The following is a 19,115-nucleotide window of genomic DNA, read 5'->3' as shown; positions in this document are numbered from 1 at the left end:
TGATGTATATGTGTGTTTTTACAAAGCTATTACCTAGGCACAACTGTGGCTGGAACTGCTGAGTTCATGGACCCACTAAAACTACAGCAGCATAGACAGGGCCCGTGCACCCTGGCAAATTCAAGAGGGAGCTGCCAGTAGCTATTCACTTTAGTGTAGTCACTTTGCTTTTATTCACTGCAGGTAAAGGTGAGCATTGCTCTTCCAATTATGCCTCTCCAGAAGCTTCCCTCTGCTCTGAACCACAGAATTATCCCCATCCTCCGTTGTATTTACTGACTTCTTAGCATCTGCAGGATCCAACTGGGAGCTGCCCTGCTGGTTATCAGCATCCCCCCGGACGTGCTCCTCCCTGGCTGACTCAGTCGGCCGTGGTGCTTCGGCACAGCCCTTCCAAGCAGAGAAGCAATTGCTCTTTCTGCCCTGTCTGTCTAGAGCTCTCCCCCCAAGCCCTCCCTGGCTGAGTCACTTCCTTCTTTAAATCTGGCCTTAAATCTTCCTTTTCTCTTCGCCCTGTGATTCACTCTCTTTGTGAAGCGCTTTGCAGAGCTCAGGCTGGAAGATGCTGAACAGAGAGATGCTCCCAGTGCGAGACATCCTACTTGTCTCAGAGCCACAGCGGTGAGCCTGTCTTTAAGGGCTGGTCCTTGTGCCGTGCTAAATGGTGTCTCTTAGCATCAGTATTTCTCTTATCTTAGCATTTCTTTCAATGCTACATCTGACGTAGTAATAGGAGCCAACTCCTGCCTGCGGGTGAGCGTGTGTAATTTCCTTTGACATCAGCGTGTGCCTGTGAGGGCTCAGCTCTACCCTTTCCCACCCCATTTGATTAGATGCAGTAAGGGAGTCATTACAGGATCTCTGCTACTCCTCCTTGTCCCTCGTGGGATTTAAGGAACACTGCTGTTATAACTGAGCTGAAATGTGCTCAGAGAAAGGAAAGCTTCAATTTCTGCTCTGTAAGCCTGGAGATATTTTTAGTATAACATCTACACTCCTCAAATTTTTATGTTAAGATTATTTTTCTCCCTTACCTGCTTATTTCCTTGGCCTTGGACCCTCTCATATCTAAGTGCCTCGCCTTTTCACAGTTTCCTGGTGTGGAAGGGAATCGTCAACCAACAGGGTAGTTAAAAAACATCGTCATGAGTTAGCTGCATGGCACCACTGAACTTGGCTAGATCTGCTCCGGTTACCAGCAAAGAGTGGGATAAAATTTGCCAAAGCTTTTAAATCCTGCTTTCAGCTGTGACTTAGGTAGTTAAGCACTAAATCCATTTCACTATCCTTGCAGCTTAGGCGTACAAATACTCAAGTTGCTCAGGCACTTAGGAAAGCATCCTGCCTTGCCCTAGAGTCTGGGCAGAAGTGGGTGAGGCCAGGGGCCAGACCTGGTTCTGTAAAGGTCTGGTGGCTTCCTCAGTCAGGACAGTGGTGCCCAGGCCAGTGCCAGCAGTGTCAGGGCATGTTGATGAAACACTTGGGATTGAATGAGGAGATTCAGGGCCAGGCTGTGATGCTTCTGTCACCCTGCAAGGAAAGGTCAGTTTGTGAGGCTGCTGTGCTTCCGAAATGCATGCAGGCTGTGCAGCTATATCTGTTTGGTAGCTCTGGGTTTCTAAAACTTGACCGATGACCATTTTCTAAAGAGCAACAAAAAGTTGTCTTCCAGTACAGTAAGTTTGCAAATGAAATTAAAGCCCTATTTATTGTAAAGGAGCTTTGTTTCTACGGAGGGGATGGGGGCTATGGAGTTTGTTGGGAAAAGAAGACTTCTGCTCTAAGGAGAGGACTTTTCATTTTAACTGATGCCTACAGGAGACATAGCAATCAAGTAAATGAGAACTGCAGTTTCTAACAAATACTGATAATCCTAAGCTCTGATTTTTTAATAAACCTTCAGCAATCACATTCTTTAGCTTTAAAACAGGCAACTCTTGAGAACAGGGTAACATCTCCTTTGCATACTGACCTTACCTTGCATACTAAGCTTACATTGCATATATTTGTTTCTTTTGCTTAGAATGAAGTGATCAGCCAGCAGCTCTCTGTCATTTTCACGCATTGCTATGGACCCTACCCTATTCCAAAGCTCGTTGAAATTAAGCGCAAGCAGACCTCTCGCCTAGGTAAGAGTGACTTGAAGATGCTTGTTGGCTCTCCAAGGAGAGCCGTTCGAAGTCTGTGTTGCTGGCCAGGTGCCTTGGGGGGACACAAGTCAGAGAAAAACCTGAATTTGAAAGGCAGAACTAGAAAAAGGAAGGGCCCCAAACTTAGCCTAACCTGAAACTCCTGCTGAAATCAGGAGGGTCATCAGGTGTGTTAGAGTGGGGCTGTAAATCTGCAAAGATTTGTCTGTGTTGCTAATTAGGCTGGGATCCGAGACTGGGGCCTCGAGCCAAACGTCTGTCCGCATCTCAAACCGCCGTGGCTGGCTGTGCGTGATGCCGCGGCAGCACAGCCCTCCCAGGCCTGATGACAGAGCCCAGGTTGTTTTAATGTCGCTGAGAGAAGACCCGAGCGATTTTCCAGGACCCTCTTCCCCTTGGCACGAAGACTTCCCCGCACAGGAAGAGGGGCGTAATAGGGTATAAATGAGTGTAGGGCCCTCCAGCATCCGTTCAGCTGTGGTTTGCTTTGGGTAGCAGAGCTGGGAGGCTGTGCCAGCTCTGCACGGCAGGGACGGCTGGCTGTCATCCCAGCAAAGGTTGTCACAGACTTCAAAGCTTTGAATTCCCTTTGTCTGAACTCCACGTGGCTGTCTGGGGGGCTTCTGTCTCAGGCTGTCCAAAACAGCTTTATGGGCTTTACTCATTAAAAACAATATCCTTTTATGCTATTCTCTTCTTTTGTCAAAACAGGAAAATCTTCTGTACATTCATGACCTCTTCCAAATTGAAGTTATTGGCTTTTTTTTTCTTCTTTTTGTGATTCTAGATCCCCATTTTCTTAACAACAAAGAGATGTCAGATGTTACATTTCTGGTGGAAGGAAGACCATTTTATGCACATAGAGTGTTGCTATTTACTGCATCACCAAGGTAAAATATAGAGAAATTTCTGGTTTTTAACAAATACAGAAATTTATTTTGTCGTTTTGCTTTTTTTTTTTTTTTTTTTTACTGCTGTTAATATTCTTTGAAGGCTAATGGCCCAATCTTAGTTTTTCCTAAGCAGAACATCTCAACAGCTTGTTTCTGGTTGATCTGCAGGATGTTTAACAAGTGCTCCAATCACTAGATTCCCACCCAGTAAATGATCCGTGCTTCTGGCCAGGCATCTGACTTCATTCCACTGAGGCACATTTGCATGGAGCTCGTTGCTGCATCCAGCTCTTAATCGTAGAGGAGTCTTAATATCTTGATTCTTAATAATCATTTATCCTGTGAGTGGCTAAATCCTGCCTTGCATCAGTGTAGACAGTCTCCAGGAAAAACAAGCTACTATCACACAATTCATTGACAGCTTTTGACACTTTTAAAATAAATAACTACGAAATGTATCATACTGTATCCAAAGGCAGCATTTATAGTCTGTTCCCTGTGCTCATAAGGCTGGACATTGGTTACCCAGCTCAACCCAACCTTAAAGTTGCTCACAAACCTTATTTGTACACAACTTTATAATTAAAGGTGTGCTTTTAAGCAAATTTAGCTGGCCCTCCGTAAGGGCTTATTTCAAGATGTGGCAAGGACAAACCACTGAGTTTGGGTAGTTTGAGCAATGCGGGAATTGATGCTAGACGTCCTGCCAACCCACAGCATAAAATAAAGAGATTTGCATAAAGCAACTGCAGTATCTGACCCTGCCTTCAATTAAGAAATGGGTAATTTGGTTTAGAGCTCGTTGGTAGAGGTACAAACACGTTCCAAATTCCAGCGTTAAACCTACTAAATTATGTTCTTAGTAGAGTTTGACACTTGTAAAACCAAATCAATTGTTATCCATATTTTAATTAACAAGATGCAGTCGTGACATGAAAAAGGTTACCATCCAGCAAATGCTGGTATTGATACATAAGCCAAGCTCTGCACTACTGCTGCTAGAGGGTCAGATGAATTATCAAAAAGAGGAAGTACAAGGGCAGATGTTTCTGACAGTGCATTTCCCATTTTCGCCTTCTAATCAAATGGGAATATCTAGTTTTTAGAAATAGATTGCTACATATCTGTGTGTCTCACATAAATCTGCAATTATTAACTTAAAATGTGGTTTTTTTACTGAAACTTGAGTCTGAATTTCAGGTTTTGATAGAGAACAGCAACCTGTCCAATTTTCTCTCATATGTCTCTTCTTACACAGTTGTATTGAGTCTGCATAGAACTATGAAAAGTTTCAGTGTAGTTGTTTTAATATTTTGTTCCAAAACATTTTTTTAAAGCAGCATAATAGACATAGGCCAAAATTTATCTTCTTCAAAAAAGAAGGTGTGCAGTTTTTAAATGTTGTAAGTCTTCGTAAAACATCATGTTGCCTCCAAGAAAAAAAAATATATTTTGGTTTTGTAATATGCATCATTGCAGTATCTGAATTTCCTATGTACATTTTATTCTATTGTGATATTAGATACATTTTTCCAAAATTTCAAATTGAAATCTCCTAAAAGAGAGGCTTCTTCCTTTTGGTTTGAACTTTATTTTATGTCAGTATCTAAATCTTGATGCTTTTCAGTGATAAATCCGTTCATTTCAGTGTACTGTTTTTGCAAGAGCTGATGCTGTCCTTCCACTTTGCCATATTTTTTCACAGAGATAATTGGGCTGGTATTTCAATCTTGCTCCTTTTTATTTAGGTTTAAAGCATTGCTGTCTAGCAAGCCCTCATCTGATAGTACTTGTATTGAGATCAACTATGTGAAGTACCCCATCTTTCAGGTAAAGTCAGTACTCACATTGAATTTGAATGGAACATGTAATAGGAACATCATACATGCCCTGTCCAAATTAATATGTATGGTATGTATTTGATAAACATGTAGCTCAGAGTAGTGGTTTCATGAGCACAGGCTTCATCTCTGTTCATACGCTAAGCTGCAGAGTGCTATTGATTGCAAATGTCATGCCTGACCAGATACAATAGCATGGTTTTCACTTATATGGGCTATGCAGACAAAGCAGTGCATGTCAAGGTAAAGCACTTGATACTTTTTTCTCTTGTTGGCTCTTTCTGTATTTAATGGACAGGCTCGGAAGAGACGCAGTTCATTCCCTTCCTTAGCAGTATTGTTCAATCAATTTTTTGCCGTGAAAATACAGAGCTTGCTTTCTGTATCTGTAGTGTATACATGTATATGCTTCCCTTTATTTGAGTCTGAGCTCAGGCAGTTCCATGTATCAGCTGCTACTGCTGCAGATAATTCCCAGCTGCCTACAATAACTTGAGGCTTGCTGGAAGCTCACTGCAGAGGTATCTTAGCTGGCTCGTGCAAAGCCTCCCCTACTCTTTCTCATCGAACGAATTAATCAACTTCCTGCAAACTGTTTGGAGCTCACCAGAAAGTTCGGACAGTGTGGCTGGTGAGGGTTGAGATGTTAGACTACCTGTGAGAAGGAAACATTGAACTGTGCAGAGAAAGCGAGTAACTAAATATATCTTGAAATCAGGAGGTTTGGGCCAATTTTATCTACAAATCCTTGGTGGTGTTGGAGAGCCTCGGGTATTGCCTGCAGTCTTTACGTCACCCCCTGTTCCCTGATGTCTTGGATTGCTTTTTATAAACACTCCCTTTGTTCTATTACAGCTGGTTATGCAGTATCTTTATTATGGAGGTGCAGAGTCACTCCTGATTAAAAATAATGAAATTATGGAGGTAAGAGACATTTATCTTAATTGCAGTGGGAGCAATGCTAAGTGAACTGTGTACCGTTCATCCAAGGGCACTTGGGCAAGTGGCCATTGGGCAAGACATGAGCACTCCTGTAAGAGCCAGCAGTGCCTTACCCGGAGTGCCCAGACTGTCCACAGTCCTGCGGGAGACACCCAGTCTCCTTCTCTGCCTGTCGCCCGTTATGGTATAGCCAGTGTGAAGTTGACTGTCAGAGAAGAAAGAGTAGAAAAATTATGATCATCAAGCAAAAAAAGTATCTGAAATAAAAACACCTAGTTAGGTACTTCGAGAGGCTCTTTCAAGGAAATGCAAAGCTGGTGTTACCAAAATCTGGAATCAACTCCTGGCAGCACAGTACACCATCCTCTCTCTCTCAGCCTGATAGGTGAGGTGCTCTGCTCCAGCTGGGCCAGTGAGCTTCTCTCTGCCACACTCTTACTTCTGGTTTATTAGCTCAGGCTTACATGTCCAGACCTATCTCAGCAGCGTAAAAGCATCCGGTTTGGTTACTCACTCAGGAGAATTCTTGGGCATGTACCTGGCTTTAACCATGGGAGAAGTCCCAGTGGACGCACAGTTCAGTTTAAGCATTTGACTGTCACATTTTCTGAACAAAACCTTAAGCTGCTCCCTGAGATACAGACTCCTTTGCCCGTTTATCACTGGATGTAAAACATCCAGTGTCATTGTGCCCGTTTGCGAAAGCCAAACCAAGCCAACTGGAGCTGACTGAGCCTTTAGTGTATGGATCCAACCTGTTTGGATGTTAAGTCATCCTCTTCCAAATACTGTGTGCTGTCATTGCCAGCTATGATCAGCCTAACGACTTTAACTATATAGAACTAAGAGATACATGAGCAAATTCTTGATAGTTATTCAGGAAGTTTTCCTGTTGACAATCACCAAATTATGTCAGCCAAAAAGAACACAGGACAGTAAATACTAAAATCAGAGCTACTTAAATAGCTGGTAATCATCAGTGTACAGATTGTAGTCTGCCACCATGATGTTTTATTGTTGCCTACATTAGTTAGTCTGTCCCTATGACATTACTGGCTGGGGTATCCATGCGAGGCTTGGCTTTTACCAAAGTACTGCTAACCAGAAACTGGGAGCAACTCTTCTTTGGGGTGCAAGTGGCCAGGGTGAATCAATTCCGATGGGTACAGGGACAACCGTAACGACCCGGCTGGCAGCCAGAGGATGGAACTAGTCAGGACTGAAATTATCCCTCTCCAATGCAGGCGGTGGATTTTTAACTTAGCATACCCACGTTGACTTTCTGAGCTTTACAGGAAAAGGTCACTGATTCTCTGTTTCATGCCTAGTTTTGAAAGAAGCTCTTGAATTTCTAACCCTTTCTGAAATACGGCTGTGGAACAGCTTTATAGACATGTGTGTGTGTTACCACCTAGACTGTTAAAAAGTTTGTGCTGCAGTTCAGCTGACTGCTTGCTCTACTTTTGTCACATCTCAAAACTTCTGTGACTCAAGAATGTATGACTGATTGATTGATCTGTTGATAACAGATCTGGCCACGGTTCCTCACAGTTTAAAGTAATTACAAACCAGCACGTGACTTCTTGAGCCATAGAGGCAGCTGGAATAGCATTTGGCTTTATCTTTCAAAACTGCATTTAGCAACTTGCCTTATTACAAATATGATAACAAGAAGCACCAAAAATACTCCACAGAAGTCTTTGCTGCAATTTGTAATTGGGGCCAGCTGGCTGCTATCACATCAGTACTGCAGATTTCCAGCACTTGGATTTATTTATGGGATTAAATAAGAGCTTGAGCAGGCTGCATAGGAGAGAATTCAGAATAATGTCATGGAAGGTTCAGGATTTTGTTCCCCAGCGCTCCTACCTAGTGGTGTAAGAGCCCTTTTGGGATTCACAGCATAGCTTTTTGTCATGCAGTCCTAGATGATAAGGGCTGTATAAATGCCTAAACACCTGAACAGCTTGGCCTGAGAGACCTGGCTGGGTTAGAGCAAGGTGTCAAGCAATGAAGAATCCCAACCTGCTTCCTAAGCCAGAGCAGAGAGCCAGAGGTGATTACATTCCTTTTCCCAGCTGTAAAAGGACAGAAACGGGGCGATAGAGGAAATCCTAGCACTACTGAGATCAGTTGGAGAACTCAAAATTTAAGCCGTTTTCACCCTATAGGCTTCAGGTCATACCCACAGTGTACAGTGGCATGCAGAGATCCCAAGGCAGTGCCAGTCCAGGTAGCATATACATAGGGTGGATGCAGGCCCAAAGAGGGAGGTCAGCTTGAGTCCGAATGGCACGAGAGCTGTCATCGTGCAGCGATACAGACATGTGACACTAACATGAGTGTTACCGGGCAGTGCCTCGCACCAAGCTGGTTCCCACCTTTGCATCGTGTTCCACTGTGCATCCGCTCCTTGGGGTAATGTGGAGCCAGACAGTGTTTCAGTGCCCGTGGCCTAGATGAGGCCTTACCTTTGCTTGCAAGCTACAGCAAGGAGCATATGGAGATCTGACTCCATTTCCTTGAGCCTGCTGAGGTGACAGATTTGAGGTTTATTGCCTCTCTAGATTTTTAAGACTGCCCAGGGTGGTTATCATCATCTGGTTTGAATTCTTCTATATTCTTGGTTCCGGCCCTTCTGCTGACATCCCCACATCCAGCCCAGGTGCTCTGTTGCAGCCAGAGCTTGGGGAACGGTGGAACTGGAACCTTTTTTTCCTGGAATGCAATTGCAGATCCCTCCTTGCCAGAGTCATGTTTGCAAAGTGACCAAAGACTCTCCAAACTGTCATTTCCTTTCTCTCTCTCACACACTCGCCCCCCACCCCATCCCAAAGTCAGCACGCGGACCTGAGCAGCCTGTGGTGGTCTCTCCGTGTACAGCTTCCCACAGTGTGATCTCGAGGGGACTGCAAAGGTTTGAAGCAACCAAGCAACCGTCTCATTCTGACTGTCCATACTGTCATGCTAACTGAAGCAGAGGCAGAGAAAAAAATACAATGAAACAGTAAAGAAGCAAGCTCTGATTCTGTATCACTCAGCAGTTTTGACTGTTTTTTTCCTTGCCTTTTTTTTTTAGCTTCTCTCCGCTGCTAAATTTTTCCAGCTTGAAGCTTTACAACGACACTGTGAGATCATTTGTGCAAAAAGCATTAATACAGAAAACTGCGTGGATATTTATAATCATGCCAAGGTAAAAATAACTGCATATGCTTGCATGTTATGTGTCTGTCATCGTACTTGTAGGGCAGTTTTATGACAAGTAGTGATAGTTTGTTATTTATTTAAGATTTGCTATTTACTGGGACTGAGTGGCTAATAGGTACCTAGTATAGTGACAGTCCTAAATCATGTAGTGTAAGAGCATCTGTGGCAACTGCTCACCCTCTTCTCTAAGTGCTTGAAACTCAATTTGTGTGTACCACAGTGTGACAGACCTATCCCTTATCTTGGCAACCCAAACTGGTGAGTTATTCAACAGGAATCACCTAACAGAATAAGACACCTCTCTCACCTTCCAAGCTGCATTTTCCCTTTACAATTTCCTGTTTCCTCCTGCCTGAAGCCCACTGGGGTGATATACTCAATGCTGGTGACAGGTTGTCAATATATAAAAATGCCACATTGTCAAAGTGCAACATCTCCGAGCCGTACAAGGATAGTAAATAGAATTCTCTTGTCTTGGAGAGGAGAGATTCACAGCTTCTTACTGGAATCAAATTATTTACTTAGGTTGTGAGGGGGCCTAAGTCATTAGGCATTAAAGCATGGCATTTTTTGACCTAGAAAACCTATTTTTGCTCATTGATGGAGGTCATTGCCACATTGATTAGTTTGAGTTTTTCTCCTCCTCTTGAGTGCTTAGTAGTTAGACTTTTACTTGGAAGATGGAAATGATACATAAATAGTTGCAATAAAATATTTTTAAAGTGGTCCTTAGGTTATTTTTTTCTATAACTTACATGGTCTATACGAAAGATAAAATGGTGCAGCGTGACATAGAGGTTTGATTGAACAGAGTAATCCTGCAAATTGCTCCAAACACCTGCAGATCTGACCTCCATTCCCATCATCAGGTATTTTCTACAGAGAGTAGTAATGTTAGATCTTGATGTACAGCTAACGCGCAATCAGTATTTGAAATAGCATAAAGTTCCACCTGTAAAATGAATAAGAAATTAGGTATCTCTTCAGGTCTATTTATTGTAATAGGAAAAAAAACCAGCAGTGCAGGAATCTTTTGAAAAATACTTGATTTATCTTCTAGCCCATGTGGGAACTTCTCAATTTGTATTACTGTTATTAAAAGTAAAATGAACAATTTTGTTTTAAAATCACTTGTTTTCTTCGAATTGTGAAATGTGGCTGTTATTTATATCCTGACTGAAGAACATTCTTACACTGAGCTTTGGACCTGTCTGAGGAACTTGTGCACTGTCGATGCTGGGACTGAACAAACCCAGTGACTGAATCTAGCTCCTTGTTTGCCTGCAGGGGTCCCAGCCTGCAAGTTTTCTGTGCCTGCATCTCCCAGTGGAGTCAGTGGAAACGGTGTACTTGAGAGGCTTTTATGGCCAGGGTCATGTTTGCACTGATGTGTGCAGAGATAGCCAAGCTAGCTGTGAATGAAATCTTCTGGAATTAGTTAAGCCACATGACACTAGAGCTTTGCATGGGCTAATTTACCCTGCTTCCAGTAAATTACCAGGGCTAAGTTTCATACTGCTATATCTAGGTTTCCAGGACCTGAACTAGCACACTTAAAGCTGGTTCATATACCTCTCTATTACGCTCTGTGCAGAGCAGAGAAGATGCTCCATCTTTTTGCTCCCAGTCTGTGCAATGTGCAGGTGATTAATCTGAGCACAGATTGTTCTGCCCAGAGTGCTCCCGTCACACAGTAGCTTTATTTGTTTGTTATGTGAATACGAGGTAATGGTATGTGGTGGAAGAGGCCAGGTGGTCCTGATGAGCCAGGGGAGCTCACAGGCAGTTCAAGCGCAGTTTGCCAGCCAACTGTACGCCTTTCCATGTTGCTCTCTGAAGTGTGGAAAAAGCTCATGTTAGACCACAGTGAGGATGGGAATAAGGTGAGCAGGCACTGAAGCCAGGAATCACAGCATCAGCCAAGAGCAGGTTTTGAGGAACTTGCTCCTGTTGTAGGTACCATTTCTAGTCCTTGCTACTTTGCAAGCTCAGCTGCACCTGCAGGAACTCAGGCGATGCTGAGACCTACTTTTCCAGATGGGAATGTGCAAGCAGGTTGGCCCAGAGATATGCGGACCACAGTCTTTGTCATCATGATTGAGAGAAAGATACAATTTGGTGGAAGCATAGCATGAAGTGAGCACAGATTTGGAAAGCTATCTGTGCTGGGGGCTTGGGTTGTAGCACAATGGTGCTGGTGAGCTGTGTAGAAGAAGCTGTAGGAACAAGAGATTGAGACCCTGTGTTAAAAAGGTGAAGTACTGGTAGAAAGGTGAGACAATGTGGATTCGGTCACATTTACAATTTAAAAGCTGAATTGAGGGTATTAAAATCATCTGTGGCATCCCTATGGGCTTACAATCCCATTCTTAAAATTGCGACATCTACAAAGGCAGCCATTTGATTAGTATCACTTTAAGGGTTTCATTTTTCAAAGCCTTTGTCACTGTTCTTTACTTTCAGAAAGAAATTAAGTAACTGAGCAAGTTTGATTTATAATGGTGATTGATTAGTTACCACTAGATACCAGTTGTGTTTTACATTAATGCCTCCAAACTCACAACAAAATCACTTGGAGTTTCAAATACATGACTAAAATACTCAGCACTTGTACAGATTGCAATCTGGGCCCCAGAACAAATATGAAAAAGAAGAGTACATTATTTCCTCAATGTCGTGAATATATTGAAATAATGAATTGGGATGAACGGTGTTTCAGAGAAGAATACAGATTCACACATATGCTCTCACATCCAGGTGCAAAATAACGCACTCATAATTTGATGAAAACTTGCATGGTTTGAAATAAAATTAAATTCATTCATTTTCCTTGGGAAGACAGATCCTACCTAGCCCTAATCTGTTTTGGTTTTTTCCTAATTTTTTTTAATTTACTTTTTTAGCAATTGCTCTTCTTAGTTCCAAACGTGATGTTAAGGTGGTGGTGGGCAACACTGCTGTGTAGTTGTTCCAGTCCGGACTCAAAGCTATGCGATGCTGGCTATGCAAGTTCTGGCCCTTCAGGCTGCACCTTGCAGCCAAAGGTTCCCGCTTTACTCGAGCAGGAGTACTCGACCCAGCAGGAGCTTACCTGGGCAGGACGATGGGCTGAGCACTGCGTGTGCACTTGCATGGCTTATAATTACACCTATAGTGGAATATCATGGCTATGCTCTGTATGACCACAGGATCTAGCCAGTGCGTGATGACTAATACAGGTCACCCATCAAATGACCAGTATGGGTCATTTGAGGTTTGCTCACACGTTTTTGCTCACACAGTTAAGGTTTCGTTACACATTACCGTATCCCTGCCTGTTACCCAGACATGGTTCAGCATAAGGGGATACTGACAGCCCCAAACCACATGCTCTGCAAACCTCCATTTCTCCTCCAAAGATTCCTTGAAGCATGAAACTTTGCATGACAGGTCATGTGTCCCATCCTTGCTAAGGGTGGCATTCATTAAACTTGGTCTGGAGTAAGTTGTCCCAAACCTATAGTTTTAGGGTGTAACTTCTAGCATGAAATCACAGGTCTAGTGAAGTCTGTGGTAAAACTCCCACTAATTTCCAAGGGAGCAAAGCTTCAGCCCTGAAGTTTGTTTCCTTAACAGCCATGGCCTTATAACATGGAATTGTGACCAGAATCATCAGTGTAAAATACTGTTTGATTAACTCCTCCCCCTCACACATATATATCTACACATATCCCAGATATATGTGTTACTGTACCTGTCTGAAAGGCTTAGTTTGTGTGTTTGTGTGCAGCTCTTACGTGCTGTATTATGCGGGTTTTATCAGAATGGTTATCTTTCTCTAATTTCACTTCTTACAGTTTCTCGGAGTCACAGAACTATCTTCCTATTGTGAAGGCTACTTTCTAAAAAATATGATGGTCCTTATTGAAAATGAAGCTTTCAAACAGCTGTTGTATGACAAGAACGGAGAAACGTCTGGTCAAAATGTACTACAGGACTTACAGAGGACGTTGGCCACAAGGATTCAGTCAATTCATTTGTCTTCTTCAAAGGGCTCCATTGTATAAAGCTGAGGAAGATGGTAACCCTCTAACAAAGACCCTGGAAGTTAAGTCTGCTGTTGCAGTTGCTTAAACCTGTTGCAGTTGCTTGAACAACTACAAAACCAAAATATTAAAAAGTTCTACTTCGCATCCAAATAGTTCTGTGTTGGCCAAAGGTGCTGCAGTGGGGCTGCGGCCCTGTTTGGATGAAGGAATACAGAAAACAAAGCTCCTCCGTGTTTTTGAGCAAATGGAGTATCCAATGAATTGCTGTTATACTCAAAATCTGAACACACACACACACACACGCACGCACGCACGCACGCACATGCACACACACAGACACGGCCGTGGAGCTCGATGCCAATGAAAGCCAGAACTCACATCAGCGAACAGCAGAAGCCCCTGCCTGAGCGGTGGTGCTGGGGAACACCCAAATTGACCAATTAATCATTTAAGGCAGTTTTGTTCCAGTGTTACACATTTAAGAACTATATCTATCCCGGAGTCCATTATCTTGTGCATTTAAGAAATGTAAGAACTGTTATTGCTGTCAAGCAAAGATCAACTGTATTAGAGAGTGGGTAAGAATGTTACAGTGAAGGAAATATACTGGCAGATTTTTAGGGGTGGGAACTTTTTAAATTGTTCATAAAAAATAATGGGGTGGCCTTGTAGTTTAAAAACTATTTCTTAAGCTTAAAATTTCATTTTCGACAGAGCTGTGTTTGAGAATCTATGTAACATGTTTTTTTTAAATGGTAAAATGTACATTGTGTAAACATATGTATGATCAAGTTTTGCTTGTATTCTTTCCTAGGCTGGTATAATCTTGCCTAACAGGCTATGGTTACACCAAAGAGGTACATTACCCAGATTATCTCTAATACAGTAGTTCAGGGGGGGCAGGAGAACTGCATGCTACTCATGATTTGGGCTTAAAAACAATGACAAACTCAACATGCATTTGCATGGTAACTGTACCTGTGAAATGTTACATTCGTGCTTTGTTTCACCAAGACAAATGCAATGTCACTTCTTGTCGAACTTCATTTGTGAAATTAGCTTATTTTTTTATTTGGTGCGATTGGTTGTGATACGATACCCCTGGAGACCCTTCTTGAGATGCTGATTTCTGTTCGTTACAGTGAAGGGACAATAACAGATCTTTACTTCAGTAATGCGTCAATACTTTGCTACTGGCCGGAGATGTTGTCCGAGTTAGTCTTTTTTAAATTATAATTAAATATGTACTATAGAATGATTTCTCACTGTATCCTGAGAATGTATAGGTTATCTACAGTGCAGGGTTTGGGTGGGGTGGGGTGTGTGATTTAATGTCAAAGCTTCATTTATTTTGCAGCGTATTGTTAGCAAGACAAATCTGCTATGTGCCACAACATTCCTGATGCTCTGTCTCTGAAAACCACAGCAAGAAGCAGGCAAAGATGTTGCCTTCTCCATGGCAAAGTGACATTAGTATATTTATTTTCTAGCATGCCGTTCAGAAACTGTGCCCCGTTCATAGAATTTAGAAGTTTTATTTTGACAGTGCATGTTAACCTCTTGTTCTTTTGTTGAAGTATCTACGTCGGGTGCTCTTCTATGTTGATAGCTTTTGGCATGCTTAGGGAACACGGTTTTGGGTTTAGTTATCAACATAGTAGGAAGCTGTTTTATGACTCTGAAGTGTAAATCCTCCTGTGTGCTTGGTGTTTTAAAGCCTCTACAGTTTCTGCAAAAAATTACAAAAATGTCTAAACTGCCACTAATGTTGCAGAGACACAGCAGGTCACTCAATTAGACTTTTTTTTTTCTGCATAGTAGATGTTCACACAAGTTGTTGTCTGGAACATTTAGGTAATGGCAACTTCTGTGTGACTGTTGCGATCTTAGAGAAGCAAGATCATGGTTGATGCAACAGCAACATGCAGGGGTGCTTGTTGTCATTTGGTGTGCCTCCTCATCCATGGAAACCCATCCTTCCATGCCAATGATAACTAGATAGGAGAATACCTCATCCCACAGCTTCATGGTTCAAAATAGCAAAGTTTTTCAGACAATAATCATGGTATTAAAATTGTTCCCCTGGGTAGATATGTAGTGCCCAACGAAGTCATCAGGAGTTGTATATGCGTATATCCATAGGCAGAATAGCTTTTTCTGTGAAACATGCCCACAGGTATACCTGTGGATAGGCAGTCTGTTGTCAAATGCTAAAATGATAGCCACAAGTGTTGTGCCCCTGTTTCTAGCTCAAATACCAACTGTGCTTGGTAAGGGGATGTAGAGTCCTGTGTGCACAGACTGCCCCTGGAAAGTGATGTCTTTTTAGCATTTGTAGGAACCTCCCTGGGACTTGCTAGGAAGGAGACACTGATAACTCTGTGCTAGTTCTTCTGATGAGTTGAGAGTATCTGTGGTAACGTTTACTGGTTTTCTTTCAGAGATAAAGGGCTTAATATGTCTTTTGGCGGCTGTACATGAACTGAGTGGTCACCGTGTTTGGGCACTCAAAGGCAAGCACGAGCCAAAGGCGACAGAGTACAGCTGCTTCCAAACACACACTGTGAGAGCGTGCCAGCAGAGCTCCTTTGGCCCACACATTCATGTGTCCCGTTGCTCCTTCGGGGGCTTGTGAATCTGCATGGCCGAGCATGACAGAAAGTGTGGCACCCACTGCTGCCATGAGATCTGCTTTGCTGGTGACTAGCAAATGGTAGGAGATAACAAGCCCCAAGAGGCTATTGTCTGAAGCTGTTACAGAAGGGATTGCGGCTATTGATTTATAAGGGAATCACTTTTGCCCTTCAAAACATTGGTAATCCCAACGTCATAGATGTATAGCTGAAAGGAACCTTAAAAAAAAAAAAAGAATCATGACTTTCAATTCTTTTTTGACCTGTGACATTCTATCACTTTTTCCAGCAGAAGAGCCAGCCCCTGTGTAAGCCTGGCATTCATTTCTCCCGGAATTAGTCAGCAGACCTTTGTGGATCCACAAACCAGAGTTTGAAAACTGCGATTTTAGTCCACCTCTCCTGCCGTGAGGTTGGGTGAGGTCTAGCTGAACCACGCCAGACAACATGCAGTTTGCAGGCTCTTGAAACATCCAGTGACGCAGAACCATGACTTTCACTATCCTCATAATCGGAAGGTTTTCCTAAAAGACTGTTTGGAATTCTTTACTGCAAATTGAGCTACTTATAAGATCTTCTAAGAAGATTATTCTATGTATGAGAGGAACTATCCTACTTTCCTCACTAGTGTAAGTCTTTCCTAGTTCCTTTGCTAGTATTTTCTAGGTCTCTGATTTTTGCTACCATTCCCCTCACGACTCCCCAGTTTCCCCAAAATGCAGAACTCCAGCAGAGGTTTTATATAGTAGCAAGCAAAGCAGAGTAACTGTCTCCTGAGGCTTATGTACAGGATAGCAGAAAATATATCCTGGAATATTTTGTACAAGAACATCCCATGGCTGACTTTGATCTAGTCTGTCTTCCGTTACAGTTCCTGGGTGATTCACTGCTGCTTTCCCAGGAGTTCCCATTTTTATTTGTGTGTTTATTTACTACACCTTCCAAAGTATAACACTTTCAACTTGTCTTTACTAAATTTGTACTGCTTTAATTGAGGCAATTTCCCCACTTCATCAAGATCAATTGCAATTCTGATGCTGTCTTCTAGCCTGTTCCATAGTCTCCAACTTTTATTATACATGACTTCATGCATGGATTCTTCATTCCATTAATCTGGGGCTGGGGGGGAAGGGCTTTGTTCTCAATTTAATCTAAAAAGCAGTGTGAGTTTCAGTGGGTGCCCATGAATACCATCCCTATCAGATAAGGCTCTTTCCAGCAGAGCATTTTATTAGCATTTTTTAGAGAGATGGTATTATCATCTTAGAAAATAAAAAGCCTTCTGTTTCTTTAGTCTCTGTATGAGTTGCAATAATTTACAAATTTTGAGGGAAAATACTGCCTCCAGTCTGGGTGAAACAGAAAAAAATACAACATCCTTAGAAAACCTTGTGATTTTCTTTTCCTGTTGTGGTTTGGGTTTTTTTTTTTTTTTTTTTAAATCGTAACTTTCCAGCCTGTAATGACTGAAGGGCTGTTTCTGTTGCTTTTCATCTGTCTTTTTTTATACTAATCCACTGCTGTAATATTTGAGGACTTACAGGCATCCTGCCCCTGCTTCATGGCAGATCTTTCCTTCTGCCTCTCTACAACGTCCTCCCTTAGTTTCCACAATTTCCTCACATTTCCACTTTGCCTCATGTGCTGCCAGTTTCCACACTTCCAAGTTTTTTTTACTCTAGAGTCCTGCTGGATCCCTTCCTAAGCCTAGAAAGAGTATCTGTATTCTCCTGAAGGGGTGATTTTCCAATAATTAGCTTGAGAGCTGGGAAGAGAAAAGGATGGGGAATGTAGGAGGGCAAAGGTTTTGGACATCACAGAGGAAGGCTGGTATTCTTTTCACAACAAATTTCAGCACCGTCTACTTGTTTCTCAGATTTTCCCCTGATCTATTCCTTATGCCCGCTGTCCTCTAAACACAGCTGGTGGCCAGATGCTGTCTGTTCTGGAAAAGGGCCAGCGTCCTAATAGCTAAGACTTTTTTTCCCCAGCTAAAACTTTTGCCTGCTTGGTCTCAGCTTTGGAGTAGATTTGTGCAAATGTCTATTAAAGACAGAGGAAACATCTTTAAAGAGGTGTGAAGGCTTAGTAGCCAGGCTCCTATTGGCACTAATGAGAGCTGCTTGCCGGATCCTCCACGTGCTGCTTTTGACACTGAGCCTTTTTGTATTGAATATCCACTGGCTTCATACCAAACATTGCACAAGCCCTGGATGGGCTGCAGTGTGTCGTGTGCTGGGGGCTTTCAGAAATTCTAGTTTTGTTTCAGAGCATAGCACAATGTGATGCTCTTTGAAGATTAAAAGAAAAATTGAAATCCTCAGTTTGTACTGAAATAAACTGCTCTGAGGTGGCGCAGTGAGAAAAAAGAAAGGACATCTCTTCCCCTCCCCGTATCTGTTTAAAATCAGAGGAGGGTTCTGTTAAGCACTCAATGCAACTAGGTCTGTGGGGACTCAGGCATGCAGGACCCTGTTTAAGTCAGTTTTTTATGTTCAAGAAAAATACAAGTGTTGTTAAAGTTCACACATCCACATACTCAAGGCAAGGCTCAGGCCATCCTAGAGAAAAAGCCATTCCTAGTACTCTTGTCTATGGGTTCAATCCTAGGAGAAGCTGAGAACCTGCAGAACTCGTTGAAGTCGGATGCAGGTACTCAGTGTCACTCAGGAGCTGGCTCTGTCTTAAAAATATTGCTGAAAGATGACATCCTGAAGCCTGCATTCACTAAAGTTGCCTCTGAAGTCAGTGGATGATTTTTTTTTAATGAACGAGAGTTACCTAAAGTCAAAGACTTGAAGTTAGTTTGTTTGACAGTGTCTTTCATGTGAGGCTCTTCAAGTGCTTTACAGGAATTGAAGGGCCTGATGTTGCTTTCATCCCCTGGCCCAGAGATGTTGAAATATATAAGCATTAAAAAACTGCTTAGGATTTGTCCTAATATTTAATAAACTAGCTTGCAGAAAGTTAGGCTTGAAGTAGCACTCAAATAATACCTGAAACCCCATAGATGAGAACATCACTAATTTTAGATATCTGCCTATAAGCACAACATTTATATCTCTAACTCGCAGCACTTCCAATCACATCTTCCATACATTTATAACAAAATTAATCTTTTGTTATTTTTTAACTTGTTATTTATTTTGAGGTAAGGCCCATTGCCTTCAGGGAGTGAAAACTGAAGCTGCCTGCTCTGACCAGATTATCACATTTCAGTGGAATTGCACCTGACCTACCATTTATAACTGGCCTCCAAGGGCAAAAAACAGCGAAGCTGAGTCTTCAGCTGTGAGTCAATGATCCGTCAGTTCAATGAGGCCGCTGCTGAAAACATTACAAACACAGTGCCCGAAGCAGAAGGAAAATCTGGAAACCCGCAGAAGCTAATGGGCAGTTGTCAGCTGCCTTCAGTGAGCCT

The 19,115-nt window shown here is 42.4% G+C and overlaps 1 protein-coding gene across 3 annotated transcripts in view; it reads left to right on the top strand.

Moving 5' to 3' along the window:
- Positions 1–13,805, top strand: part of ABTB3 (ankyrin repeat and BTB domain containing 3) — a 177,319-nt gene extending 163,514 nt beyond the window's left edge. For all 3 annotated transcript variants that reach the window (XM_059816041.1, XM_059816040.1, XM_059816039.1), the window contains 6 exons: positions 2,024–2,129; positions 2,938–3,040; positions 4,792–4,873; positions 5,740–5,808; positions 8,906–9,019; positions 12,870–13,805. In XM_059816041.1, the coding sequence (XP_059672024.1) occupies positions 2,024–2,129; positions 2,938–3,040; positions 4,792–4,873; positions 5,740–5,808; positions 8,906–9,019; positions 12,870–13,079 (684 nt within the window). In that variant the 3' untranslated portion in view covers positions 13,080–13,805. The remainder of the gene's footprint in view (positions 1–2,023; positions 2,130–2,937; positions 3,041–4,791; positions 4,874–5,739; positions 5,809–8,905; positions 9,020–12,869) is intronic.
- Positions 13,806–19,115: the final 5,310 nt, after the last annotated feature.

This window comes from Gavia stellata, chromosome 4 (assembly GCF_030936135.1).
Source record: "Gavia stellata isolate bGavSte3 chromosome 4, bGavSte3.hap2, whole genome shotgun sequence".
Lineage (NCBI taxonomy): Eukaryota > Metazoa > Chordata > Aves > Gaviiformes > Gaviidae > Gavia > Gavia stellata.
Note: the sequence above shows the minus strand (reverse complement) of the source record. Positions and strands in the feature narration are given on the sequence as shown.